The sequence below is a fragment of the Uloborus diversus genome, chromosome 6 (assembly GCF_026930045.1).
Source record: "Uloborus diversus isolate 005 chromosome 6, Udiv.v.3.1, whole genome shotgun sequence".
Taxonomy (NCBI): Eukaryota; Metazoa; Arthropoda; class Arachnida; order Araneae; family Uloboridae; genus Uloborus; species Uloborus diversus.
The window spans coordinates 82,882,579-82,896,880 of record NC_072736.1 but is presented as its reverse complement, the minus strand read 5'-3'; the positions used below and the strand labels follow the sequence as shown (position 1 = coordinate 82,896,880).

General features: G+C 36.7%; 1 protein-coding gene and 1 long non-coding RNA gene across 2 annotated transcripts in view; both read right to left on the bottom strand.

Annotated features, from left to right (window-relative positions):
* Window positions 1–13,951, bottom strand: part of LOC129224448 (uncharacterized) — a 49,833-nt gene extending 35,882 nt beyond the window's left edge. Inside the window, exon 1 of the long non-coding RNA XR_008580691.1 lies at window positions 13,841–13,951. This is a non-coding gene — a long non-coding RNA (uncharacterized LOC129224448). The remainder of the gene's footprint in view (window positions 1–13,840) is intronic.
* On the bottom strand, window positions 5,100–6,639 carry LOC129224446 (innexin inx2-like). The gene has a single exon (XM_054858900.1). The coding sequence runs from the start codon at window positions 6,588–6,590 to the stop codon at window positions 5,484–5,486; it is 1,107 nt and encodes a 368-aa protein (XP_054714875.1). The 5' UTR covers window positions 6,591–6,639; the 3' UTR covers window positions 5,100–5,483.
* Window positions 13,952–14,302: the final 351 nt, after the last annotated feature.

Below are 14,302 nucleotides of genomic sequence, written 5' to 3'. Positions count from 1 at the left end.
TGACCCCCCTGTGGCATGAATTGTTTTGTGATTGTTACTAAACTTCAATTTTCAGATCCGAAGAAATAGTACATGAAATCAATGTTAACCTTTTTTTGGTTGGTTCGATCTGCAAGGTATTTTTTCTCATCATGTCATATTTCAAAAGATTGACTGAGTTCGGTTACTGGGCTATTGCTCTTTTGAGATTTTTGTTATATAATTTTAAAAAAAAAAATATTCAAAATTTATATATACGACAACGTGTCCAGCTTGTTTACCAAAAAAAATATGAGTTACTGAAAATTTAAGGCAACTTGCGCCAAGATCCATATCACAAGTTGTACAAAATTTAGGGAAAGGAGGGGGGGGGGGGGGGCAATTTGAAATAATAAGAAATTTGATCTCATTTTGGAGGCGGGGGGCTCGTAGCATATGAGGAGGTCCACCATCCTCCTTGCCCCCCCCCCCCCCAACTGATACTTTTTTATGTTGGAGTATAACGCTGGCCATTGAATCTTGACCCCCTTTACAAAAATTTCTGGATCCGCCCCTGTGTACAGCAGAACGTCGAAAATCTGAACGCACTCTTATGGAGTATTGATAAATTTTAATTTTTAATTCCTTTTCCAAAAAATGAAGTATTGTATTCGCGAAAAAATTTTCACTCAAAATTCGGTCTTAATTTCCATTTTGCTCACCCCCGAATTAATGTTGAGTTTTTTTTCGACCCAACCACACGTGGATAGATGCCTAGAAACGTAGAGACACCTGAAATATCCATTTTGACGATCCCCGAGTTAATTACAACGAATTTTCTCGTGACGTCCGTATGTACGTATGTATGTGCGTATGTGTGTATGTATCTCGCATAACTTTAAAACGGTATGTCCTAGAAAGTTGAAATTTGGCAAGTAGACTCCTAGTGGGGTCTAGTTGTGCACCTTCTCTTTTGGTTGCATTCGGATGTTCCTAAGGGGGTCTTTTGCCCCTTTTTGTGGGGAAATCATTGTTAATTTCGATGTAAACTCAAGTGGTGTTATAATTTGTCGGACACTTGGCGATATATCGCCAGTTTTTTGGTCGCCAAGTTTTGTCACCAACTTGGTGACAAATTTGGCGATTTTTTTTATTTTTTTTTAAATTTGGTTTCACTTTGTCCACTGTTGGTGATATTTAGAGAGTAAACAATTGAATCAAATTAAAAATTGCCAAAAATGTGGAAATGACATTAAATTGGAGTAAAAGGAAGTCATGTGAGGCACACATCAGCTCGTTTGTTCAGTACATTAATGAAAGTTAATTTTTGTTAGTTTCTGTTTAAAAACGTAATTTTACACTCTGTAGCGTTATGTACTGTACTGCAAGACATGGATATTGTAATGCCACTTGATTTAATTGAATGCCATTTCTGCTCCTGCTCAGGAGCGTGCACGGGGGAGGGGAGACTCCTATTGGCCTGGTTGCGAGCCAGAAGGGCCCGAGATTTTTAGAATGAAGAGTGAAATATATATATGTGGGGGGGGGGACGTAATAGTAAACAATATGGAGGGGGGACCCATAAGCTTTATTTGTGACGGGTCCCGAAATTTCTGTGCATACCCCTGCTGCTGCTTCCCCTCATAAATGGTTTGTTTGGTTCTATTGGGTTTAATGGCTCAAGAGCCTTTACAGGCTATACTGCGCCAACATGACTGGTTTGACTGCTAAATAAACAAACAAATAAGGACTATGCTAGCAGGGACTCCCTTAACATTGTGACCTCCCAAAAAAATTACATTATCCGGCAAATTTCGTTTGATGATTCGGAAAATTTGGAGACAGTATCGCAGATTCTTTTTCTGTGTAATGATGGCTAATGTTTCTTTTCATATTAGATGCAGCGTGCATGCTCGCATTTTGATCAGTTGGTAAAATTCAGAGCTATTCGGAAAAGGTCTGCCCACCAAATGTTGTCACTCTTTCATGGGGAGGAGGGTTCTCGAAATTGTGACAGTTTGGACAAAGGGAAGGGAGGGGGGGGGGGGTAATAAGAAGTGTGACATGACCCATTTTTTATAAAACTGTGCCTATGAAAAACAGCTTTACATGTGACAAGGAGAGGACAGGGGGTGTGATGAAGTTTGACACTTTGTGACACAGGGGGAGTGGGTCAAATTTGTTGAAAAGAAGTGTGATATTATTTATGGACAGCCCCTAAATTAAAAATTTCCACTCATAAACATTCAGTTTGGGGGCGCAACTATACGACGCTAAGGATCAGGGTGGACTGGCCCGTGGGCCGATGCGCCTTCAAGTCTGAACATCTAAAAAAAGAAGAAAAAAAATTTTAAGTGCAGCTTCCTTATTTTTATTTATTTATTTATTTTTATTTATTTATTTATTTTTATTTATTTATTTTATTTATTTATTTATTTAACATTTATTTATTTATTTATTTATTTATTTATTTTTTTGCGCTAACAAACCTGTGCGGCTTTACTTTGCTTTTTTTCTTTTCTTTAAACCCGTAAACCTGTGTACCATCGGTATTTTTATCATTTAATTATCTTTATTATTATTATTTTTTGCATTTCTTTTTTCTTTTTGCACTTTTTTCTTTTGCACCTTTTTTTTTTGGCGCCCTTTGGAGGACAAGGTTGGCGCCATCTTGCGGGACGCAGTCCGCCCCTGCTAAGGATGCAATTTTGGCGGTTTGCATTAAAATGTGGCCTTGAGATGTTTCTAGATAAAAAAAATGTTAATTTGTTACTCGCTACGAAAACCAGCTCTTAAAATAAATAATAACGCTATTTTATTTTAAATGTATAACTCGCCACATTTATTGTTATAACAGCCTCTTGAGCTGATGTCTCCTAACCAGAAAAAGAAAAACTCCCGCGACAAACAGATGAAATTGACAAACGTTGCTATCATCGTTGATCAAGAACAGAGCAAGCTCAATGATATACAATTACTATAACCCACACCACCAGCCAATCAGACAAGCACTTTCCCCTTGTTATTCAATCTAAACGCTGTTTTCTGGAGTTGTTTTTGCGGGCCTGCGGCCTTCAGGGTGTTTTCAGAAACATTCAGCAGATTGGAGAAACGTAACCCAGAACGTGTATCAATTGAGAGCAATTCGCGGAGGGCACGTCAAGAGCCAAGATGCGCCATGTCCTTTGACAAAGGTTGAGGACGCATGTCCAAATCCAGAGGGAAGGTCAGTAGCTCGGGTTTCTGGAAATCGAATATGCTGCAGGGCGGATTAATCACTCGACATAGCAGAAGATTTTCACCATGCTTCTTTTCCGCCGCTTTTCATCAATGCTCAAAGAAATGTGGATGTTTGGTAGCTTTTTCTACGTGCAATAAAGCATGGTCCCACTAAATACGCTTACGGACTTGACAATTTCTGACTTTTCTGTGTTAAACCGATGCAGCTCATGCATCCACCAATCATAATCAATGTTTCAAAGTTTGTTTATATTTTTGATTGGACGTCGCCCATTTTGACCGCAAGAGGGGGACCGCACTGGGAACCCTTGCATTCACCAATCAATGGCAAAAAAAATGAAAACAGGGGTGCCCTGTATCGTCCTCTTTGTTGCCATGGGTTTCAGCGATTGCCACGGGCTTTTAAGAATTAAGTGGGGTCATAAATAAAGATACTAAGCTGCGTTCACAACACACCATTCTACCTCGTAAATAACCGCTCGGCTCCGAAAAAAACCGGTTGAAAAGTTCCACTTTTACATGTAAAAAGAGGTTCTCCATTGTATCAGAGAAAGCGGTTTTTATCCAGCATCCTTAGCGGCTATACCCAGCAAGTAGACAAACTTGTTTCGCGTAATGCATTCTGGATAAAAACTCCACTTTTACTTCAGAAGAAAGCAGGAGGAGAAAATTCCACATATACCCCGCAAATAATCGGAATGCGGTTAAAAGCAAGTTTTTCTGGGGTTGAAAGTTCCCATAAAAACGCGCCTACTGCAGGGCCCGATCAAGCCAAAGTGGTGCCCAGGTCCAGGAAAAATTTGTTGTCCCTCTTGCAAGATAATCCGTACATTTCCGAAGTTGTAGTTACAAAAAAAAAAAAAAAAGTGCAGAAAGAAAGAAATTTACCCTTTTTGGTGCCCCTAAAATTGTGGTGCCCAGGTCCATGGACCCGCTGGACCATGCATTAATCAGGCCCTGGCCTATTGAGTCGGCTCCTGAAAAGGTGTCTCTTGCTACCTGTGGAGCAAAAATAGAACTAAAGCGCGCGTTAGGATTATTTTTTGACCACACAAAATTTGATCAATCGCTTTAATTTCCAAACGTAAAGATGACCCTAACTACGTCACTGGTCAGCAGTATGAAATGTTGGCAACAATGGAATGTGACGATATGAGAAAAAATTAATAAAACCCTAAATTTCGTCGTTAAACAATTGAAAAAATAATACAATCCATTGAAGAACGATCCAGAAACGATATCAGACACATTTTTTATAATACAAAAAAGCGTGAAATTGGCCGATAAGTTGAGATGCTAGAATAAAATATCTATAGTATTTTAAAAATAAATACCATATCAAAATCAATTCTTAGTACAGTGCTACCATAAAAATAGGTCTGATTAATACGTAATTCGGAATACATTGAATACGTGGACTCATTTGTATCACTCAAAAAACAGAGGTTTGGCCTGAAAATTACGAAACGTTCGCACAAATACATGATCTGTAGTTATCTTTGTGTAAGCTTTAATGAATAAACAAAATTTCAAATTTCATATTCTCCATTATGAGGACAACAGATTCCAAAAATTCTCATTGAAATGAGGTTCAAATTTAGTTAGTAGGTAGAAAGTAAAAAAAAAATCTTTATATAAATTCAAGCTTTAAAACCTTTAGAAAAAAAAAAGAATTTTTAACCCTCCAGTAAAATTACGCATATAGCCGCCTATAAAGAGCAGTAAACTTAAAAAGTTCCTGGCTCTTTTAGTTTTTGCTAGAGAGAAGGTAAAAGTACAGAGCGTGGAGTGCCAAGGCCAGTTATTTCAAATTATTACAAGCGAGTGCAAAAACTTTACGGGAAAACAACAAAAAACAAGCCCACTAATGTGAAAACACATTAGTTTTCAAGTACGGGGGGGGGGGGGGCAATTGACCTTCCTAAATGACGGGCTTGGGGGTACCTTTTGTTTTTACTATGCAATTAAGTATTATTGGGCGTAAAATTAAATCCAGGAATCTAGAATTATTATTTTACTTCAGTGTAAATGCTCAAACCAAGAATTTTAGGCGTGAATTTTAATTTAAAAGAAAAAAAAAGGTTCCTTTACACGAGGTGCCTCTTATTATGGGGTACCACAAAAATAACTCAAGAACACAACCATCTGCATTTTATAATTCAATTATTTATACTTCAAACAATTATATTATTTCACCGATTCCCGGCGCAGTCTATATGAGCCTAATGGATGCATTTTTGACACCGAGCCCACAGTTCAGTCCCTAAATTTTGTTCTGTAAACTTCTATTTAAAAAATCCTCGAACTGCAACTGGATCATATACATTCTGGTCCATTGCAGCAACTAAACTTGATACTACAGCACAATAATGAGTGGAATCAATGTTCTCTGCAAGTAAGTAAAGCACAAACCAATCACTTAAACCAGATGACCCCACCAGTCTATCAAGGGCTCCCTTGCTAGCTTGTGGGGCCCTGTTTACTAATACGCAGTACCTAAGCATAGGCATTGCAGCTAAGAGAAAACGGTAGAATAAGGTAATAGCCGAGACCACACACAAAAACACCATCCAGAACCAGAGAATTATAAAAATCTTTTCATTGAGTATATTCAATGGCAAAAGGCAGAGGGCGTCTACTTTTTGAACATCACCAGATGAGCCATAATCATAAAACACACATTTCGTCATTCGGGGAAACCTTTTGACCAGAGGATCAGTTCTGTAATCTTGTTCCCACTCAGTCCATTTTAGTACTTCAATACCAAATGTAGTAAACGCACCACCCAAAAATTTGTCAAGAAGAAGCATCTGGAAGACAACATTTACTAGAGCCAAGACTTCACAAAACACGTATTTCGTGCAGTAACTTCTGTTATGACCCCAATGAATATGCAAGGAATGAGTCAACAACTTGTAACTTTTGGTACTGTCACAAGTAGGTAACAGAGGATATTTCAAATCTAAGGCATAAGCTTTCATAATTCCCTTTTCCCATATTTTCCAGAGATATCGAGGCAAATAGAATAATATACCTTGTAGGAGAAGGACCAGCGCTACCCACTGGTAATAACCTTGATACAATTTATCTTGTCCTTCCTTGTGAGTATCAATACCTGGATGAGGAACACTCACTCCTACTGTTTTATTCCAAGCATGGGGCAGGGTAAATGTAGAATGAATCCAGCAAAAATTTTCGACAGCATCGATTCGTCTTACGTCATTTTGAATGCAGTGTATAGGATCCCCAAAATATTGCCGACATGACAATAACAAACTAGCACTCAAAAGAAACAATACAGTACAACGATAATGAAGTCGAAAAGCGGGACCGTCTATACATACTGAATGTGCCTTCAGAAGACCTTTGAGACTCTCGAAAACGCCAAGCATTTTCGGAAGAGTAAATCAAATTTACATTAACTCAACGAACATTCTACTGCTCCGGCAAAATACCTACAATAACATCAAGCAAAGTTTTACTTCACGGTGAGACATTTCTTCATCCTGTTTGTCATATCCGCACCTACTAGCTCGAACGACACAGAAAATTGCTATCAACATTGGATTCTTTTTTTTTTTTCTTTTTTTTTTTTTTTTTTTTTGCCCATTTTATCGCACTTTAACAGCAAAATTACAGAATATTAAAATGAACTTTATAAAACAGCCACTGATAAAAATCCACATCTGAAGTCATATTTCAAATTATCAAGATTCAAGAAACTATCTGCCAATGCCTAAAAAACAAATGATCTGGAAGATCGCCGGTGTAAGGAAAAAATGAAACAAAAAAATTCATAAAGTTAATCAAACAGAGAAAATATGCTCCAGTTACATTGATATAAAAGTCAGTGACATAGTAAAATAAGATACGGTTAGATCCTCCTAAGAGCAAGGGCGCACCCGCCCCCCCCCCCCCCCCCTAAATATCGCAAAGAACCCCTTCCCCCCAAAAAGGGGAAAATACCCCCAAAATAACCCCAACCCTAAAAATGTCAATGGCGCAATCTGCGCCATGACACCCCCTAGGTGGGCACCACTGGGTTAGACAGGGCATGAGTAAGATATCGAAAGACCCTAGGTTAAGCACTTTTTCGGGGCCCTCCTGCTCCTGTAGTTAAACCTTACCGTTTCAGCCATTATCTAAGAATAGTTAAGCCATTTCCATAAAAAGCGGGGGCCCTAGACCAGGCCCGCGCCAAGCCTGATCGGCGCCGTCGTGTAAATGTCTTGTGCACCTTTATGCAGTAACGTTGGAGCAAAATATAGTTAACACCTGGGAGGAGGGTTTTGTAGAAAAATGTAATATTGAAAAAATGCATTTGGCATTTAATTTATCAAAAGGAAAACAATCTAAATTCTTAATTTTGGAACACAGTACGTTTTTACTTCATATCTCGAAGTTATTTCGAGTAAGGACGGATGTAAGGGAGGGGTGATCGAAATTGACTTTTGAAATCTGACTTTTTTTCTTGCATTGAGTTACGTTTAAAAAAGAGATGGCCAGTTTCAGTTAATCAAAGCATTTTACCCCAACAATTAAAAAAAAAAAAAAAAAAAATCTTGGCGTTTGATTGAAATAAAGGACTTTGTATTGATCAATATTTAGTTCGTTTCTGAAGTAAGAGTTTCAAAATGTAGAAAACTGCGAAAAACACACTATACCGAGATGATGGGTTTTTTCAAGTATGATGTCTGCCCGAAAAAACCGGGGTTTTTCGGGTTAGGTCCGGTTTGACGAACCCTGCCTTTGATATGCTAATGCGTTTTTGGAAAAGGGAAATATTTTAAACATCAAAGTTAACGCCACTCCAAATATCTCTCTAAACTCTAATTGAATAATAATTTTTTAAAGTTTTATGCCTGTCAAAACATGACAACCGAGTACTGAATAGATTTTTGAACTGAAGTAGAGGATATTCCCCCTTAAAATCTGAAACTGAAATCATTTTCAGTAAAATCAATAGTTCTAAAATACGAAACCGTTACAAAATGTATTGAATTTAATATCTAAAACAAATACATAGTCTCTCCAAAGCTTTTTTTTTTTTTTTTTATTTAATGCAAATAGTTAAATAAAAGGAGGAAGAGGAATAATCACGTAATTATGGTCAAGTCGTTACTTGTAGGTACTAAAATGTTAACCTAAAGATTGCGCTTTTGACTTGGCATGTTTAGACACAATATTTTTTTTTTTTTTTAATTCTCAGCGAGACGGATTAATTGTTTCAGTGAGCAGTATAATTTCACCACCGCCATCAGATACAATGAAGAATTCAATTTTACTTTTTTGGTAAAAGTTTTTCCCCCTTCATTTGGAGCATTTTGAATTGGTAGAGCTCGTCGCCTTTTTGGCTCTGGCGCCGTCGTGCTTCGCACGACCTTGCACATAGGGACGGCGCGGCTCTGCCTAGACCGCGACCTTGATGGCCTATTCAGTAATCAGGCCCTGTAGATAGATTAAGTTTAATTTTAGTAACAGCAGAATCGAAGTGCCTCCTATAGGAGCATATAAACATGCTTAAAAAATGCAGGACAAGCATCATGTTACAACGAAGAACTCTTCAATATGAAACATATACGTATATACCAATTATATGGAACAGTTTGTAACCTATACTGTGTCAGTTTAAATTGTACAGTAACTGTGCCATTAAGAAAATATGTTTTTCGAAATAAATAACTCGGATCACTATCAAATTTTAAAGTTCCGTAACATGCTCTGATAGAACGGGGGAAAGAAAAAAAAAAAAAAGAAAAGAAAAGAAAAAACGAGCTGATGTGTGCATTACATGACTTCATTTTACGCCAATTTAATGATAATAGCGCCATGGAGTGAGCAAGGAAACATTAAATATTTTCATCCCTAGTTTCTTGCGAACCGAAGCAAAAAAACGTTTTACACAGATTTATTTCCCCATTATTGGCAATTTTAATGTGATTCAGTGATTAACTCTTTAAATATCACCAACATTGGCCAAATTAAAACCAGACTTAAAAATTTAAAAAAAATAAAAAATCGCCAAATTTTCGCCATGATGACAACAAAACTTGGCGATATATTGCTAAGTGTTTGACAAATTATAACACCAGTTGAGTTAGCATTGAAATTTGCAATGATTCCCCCTAAAAAGCTGTAAAAGACCCCTTTGGAGCATCCGAATGCAACCAAAAAGGGAGGTGCACAACTAGACCCGACTAGGAGTCTACGTACCAAATTTCACCTTTCTAGGACATAACGTTTTTGAGTTATGCGAGATGCATACGTACATACACACATATATACATACATAGGGACGTCACGAGAAAACTCGTTGTAATTAACTCGGGGATCGTCAAAATGGATATTTCGGGTGTCTGTACGTTCCTAGGCATTTATCCACGTGTGGTCGGGTCGAAAAAAAAAAAAAAAAAAAAAAACTCAACATTCATTCGGGAGTGAACAAAATAGAAACTAAGGCCGATTTTTGAGTGAAATTTTTTTCGCGAATATAATACTTCCTTTTTTGTAAAAGGAAGTAAACAACTTATAACACTATATAGTACAAAGAATATTTTATTGTGTAAATATTATTCTTATTATATTACATTTAATTGTTTTAAGCTTCACACAGAATATGCTAATTGCTACAATTTTTATTGCTTTCAAGCTTCATACAGGATTTGCTAATGAATTTTAAATTTAGTTTTTTAACTAAATAAAAATGTTTTGTGTTTTTATTTCCTGTATGTATTAAAAACATTAAACTGTTGCACAACTTTTAAGTTTCAAACAATTTTAAAAAATTAAACAAATATTGAACATAAAAATTAATTTATAAACTGATTGCAGAAAAATACTAGTAATAAATATTTGAATTTTTTTAACACTTAATACCTTTTAGTACTACTATTAGGAAGAGGATATGGAACTGTTCACATTTTGCCCCTAGATGTTGTGTTCACTAGTGTCCCATTCTACCTTAGAACTAACTAGCAAAAATAAAGAATTCTTAATTTAATAAAGAAAATTTAAACGCTGTCATTAATTTACTTGAATGTTCATAAAATGGTTTGAAAAAATTAAGTATTGCTTATTGGGAAGTTTAAAATATGTTTGCACGTGAAGAACAATGAAAAAATTACATACAGCACCTGCTAAAAGAAGTTGTCACCACAGAAACATATACTCGCTCATTTCTCTAAAAGTTTGCAGAAGAAGTAGAACGGGATATTACTTGAGAATTTTTTTACTTAAAATGTTCCGAGTAAAACATACATTGTTCACATGTGCTCCACCCCCCCCCCCCTCTTCCCTACATATTGCAATATCACATTATACATAAATGCAGGTATATTGTGTGAATCAAGTTCACTAAAGAGTGAACCCCGAGGTAAGAGAGAAACAACCAGGTAAATAGCTTTTTTGAGTACTTAGGGCACATCCATTAATTACGTAAGAGTCCCCCGGGGGGGGGGGGGAGAATCTCTACATATCCTTACTTTGGGGGAGGGGGACAAACCCATGCTCACGTAATATTTTCCAAGTCGTTATTTTATATTAGAAATCGCGCGCGGTCAAGTGGTTTGGCATGGATTAATTTCATTTGCGTCTGGGAGGTAAAAAACATATTAGGATGAGCTACAGTCGGATCCCGACTTACGCGAGAGATGCGTTCCAAGACTCCTCGCGTAAGTCGAAATTTCGCGTCGTGGAAAAGTGTTGTGTATATGATTTTTTTTATTCACATACCCAATCATTTTAGGCATTTTTAAACACCTTTTAAACTGTCTCAGACCATTTTTTAACTATGTATTACCTTTTCTTACATAAAGAGCTGAATTTTTACCTTATTTTTAAAAAAACTGCATTATTCAACATAAAATACTGGCTGAGATGCACAAAATCAATGGTCAGTGGGAGAGAGAGAGACATAAAAATAAAACACAACGGTATATCGTAACAATAATGAACTGCATTTTAAGAATACTATACAGTAGATACAATAATTTACATTTATAACTTACAAAGAGAAGATTTTAATTTATGCTGCGCAATTCAAACATCATTTTAATATATTTTTGAATGCAATAGCTTCGCATTTACTTTTATAACATTTACATCTACGGTAACCCCCCTCTTTCAGAGTTTCTATAATCTACAATACAAGAGCAGATTCCAGTTTCATGCTGTGAAAAATGAGGAGGGGGGATAAATATACACTAACAATGCTATGTTTATAGTGCGGTGTGGGAACTAGCGCAGTCAGTGATGCTAAAAGGATGATAAGTGCATTCACGAAGTCAATGTTTAGTAGTCAATAACAAAGCCGAAACTTAGCATCACAATTAGTTTCCAAATATTTTCGTATTGAGAGCGAGAAATTCGCTTTAGCTCTAAAATTCCTCGCTCCTGAAAAACTCGCGTTATAGCCTTTTCGCGTAAGTCAGATCGCGTTGTAGCGGGAGTCGACTGTATTATTTACTTGTTTTACAAAGAAAGAATCGCACTATGTTAGTATGTTTTATTTTTAATTGGGTGTCGCATCATTTACGAAAAAACATTCAGTCTAGGAGATCTGAATTGACTCGTTTTAACTCTTTTTATTATGACGATTATTATTTTTTGAAATTAATTAAAAACTAGTCGATCATTATTTTAAAAGTGTTTTTGGTTTGTAGATTGTTTAACTGAGTTATGTTTAAGACTATTTAAAATCTTTTCTTTCACTACTGATAAATGATAATCCAAAGACTAGATATTTATCTTTTTTAAAAAATTGTTATGTGTCAACAGTAATGAAATTTGTGAGTATTTGTTGAAAATTAAAAATGTGAAAAAAAAATCTGATTTTACCACAAACTGGGAGATTTAGTGTAACTGATCCTTTTCTAACAACGTTTTATTGTTTTGAAAAACGAAATGCAATCTCACGTAAGAATTTGGGGAGAGATTTTGAAAATCTTACGCACCTTTACATGGGGGTTAGGTGGAAGGGGGGGGGACAAAATTGCCAAAATCATCCTTAGGTAATTACTAAATGGCCCCTTACTTCTCAAAATAAATACCCCAGGACTTAGCATCCCTAAATGCTCGTTTCTAGACTTAAAATAAAAGCAAATACGATGTTTTAACACAAATCTCAAAATGAAGGAAAATGATACTCCAGTTGACTTAAGAATGCAGACAATAATGCTTCGAATATTACAGTTGAGGCAGTGAGAAACAAAAGGGACGTGTAAGTGCCAAAATTAAAACTTTTGGAGAGTAATTAGTGCAAAAGGTAGGTCCTCTGTTTTGGGACAAGTGACGGTACTAGTATCCCACGTAGGAACTGCTATATTGCATGATTTACAAAAAAAAAAAAAAAAAAGTCAATGAAAGCCTACCTATGACTTGAACGCATTTTACTCGAAACTTTATGAATACTTCTATTTATTTCACTGCCTCAATTGAAATCACATTTCATTGTACTTAAACGTATTTAAGTTATTAATTCAGCATTTACTTATATGCACTAGCACAGCCAGAAAAAACTTCTGGAGGGCTTTTTTTAATCAAAAATATCTTCTGGGGCTGGCTTTTTGATCAAAAATACCTTCTGGAGGGGATTTTTTGATTAAGAGTCCTTTCATACGTTCAAACGCGTTTCATATAATACGCATTTATGCTAAAACCAATGCCCTTTGGGGGATATTTTACCTCCCCTCCCCCTCACTGCGCCACTGATTATATGACATAATATGAGTCTTGAGTCTTCATCTATTTATCTTGTCGACATTTCCCTTTTTCTTTCCTGAAGCTAAAAAACCGAACTGCACATTTGATATAATTTTCCGAAGTCCTGGCAGGGTCCAAAAATAAGTACTTTTTTGATTTAAAAAAAATTGAAGTTTTTAGTTTTTTGAGCAATCACGATTGCTCATTGTCCTCACTTGACCGTTCTTGACGTTTGGTTCCTTTTTCAGCTTGGACGAGGCACACCAGCACCACCGGCCTCTGCAGGCGCGGCTGTCCCCCGGTCCTGAGCTATTTGCTTCTCCTGATCGGAGGCGTCCATGTCCTACACAGACGCACGCTTACACACATACACTCACACACGCCTACGTGCATACAGACAGGTCTACGCACACACACACACAAGCCTAACACACACACAACTATGCACACGTAATCGCCCAGGAGGAGGGGCTGGCTTGGGGGGACAGGAGCCGTTTCTATAAACAATAACGGACAGGAGTCGTTTCTAGAAACAATAACTCCAATGAGTAGGGTCCTGTCGCAGTTCGTGATTGCGAGAAACATAATTTGAATTCAAAATTTCAGAATTCATTTTTTTTTTTTTTTTTTGTAGGCATGCAATAGTTTGTTTCCTTTTGTAAGTGATACAGTGAAAGCTGTGTAAATTGACCATTTGCGATACACTAACTTTAGTGGTCAACTTACAGAGGATGAATTACATGATATAGGTCTAGCTCTGTGCCTGAAAATTGCAGGCGAATTAGACAGGATGTCTACTAACAAGGGTAGTCAACCTTACGGGTTTTAGTTTTGTTGCAGTAAAAATTCCATGCAGTAGGTACAAATTTAGAAAGTTCAGGCAAAAATCTGGAACGTTCTACCGCATTTTTTTCGGAAATTATCACAAAATGCCATTACTTACTTGACAATGAAAATCAGCAACACGAAGTGTCTAGAGGTTAGCTAGCAGCAAAACGAAAACTTAATTTTTATCACTAAATATTGTGCATTCATGAGGAGAAGACACTTCGGCACGCCTTCCCGAAAGCAGAGCTAATTTTAGCGCGGGGGTGATCGCTACCGCTTGCGATTGAGACAACTCTAACTTTGGCGGGCACTTAAATTTACGAAAATTTCTTTGTGTTCTTTCCTTTCGTTTCTAGCTTCGCGTAATTGTCGTCTACGGGGAATCTTTACCTTTTAAACTGAAAATTTCAGAACTATAAATATCAGGGTTGGCCGGATTGGACCCAATTGGGTTGGACCCAATGGGTTTTTTTGAAAAAACCCATTTAAAAAAACCCATTATTTAGCCCACTTTTGGGTGTTTTAAAATTTTCTGAGAACTTTTTTTTAAAAAATAATTAATTTAAATACTTTTACA

Bases quoted from the DNA above. Each gene is read 5' to 3' on its own strand.
- LOC129224446 (XM_054858900.1), bottom strand. From the start codon at position 6,590: ATGCTTGGCGTTTTCGAGAGTCTCAAAGGTCTTCTGAAGGCACATTCA.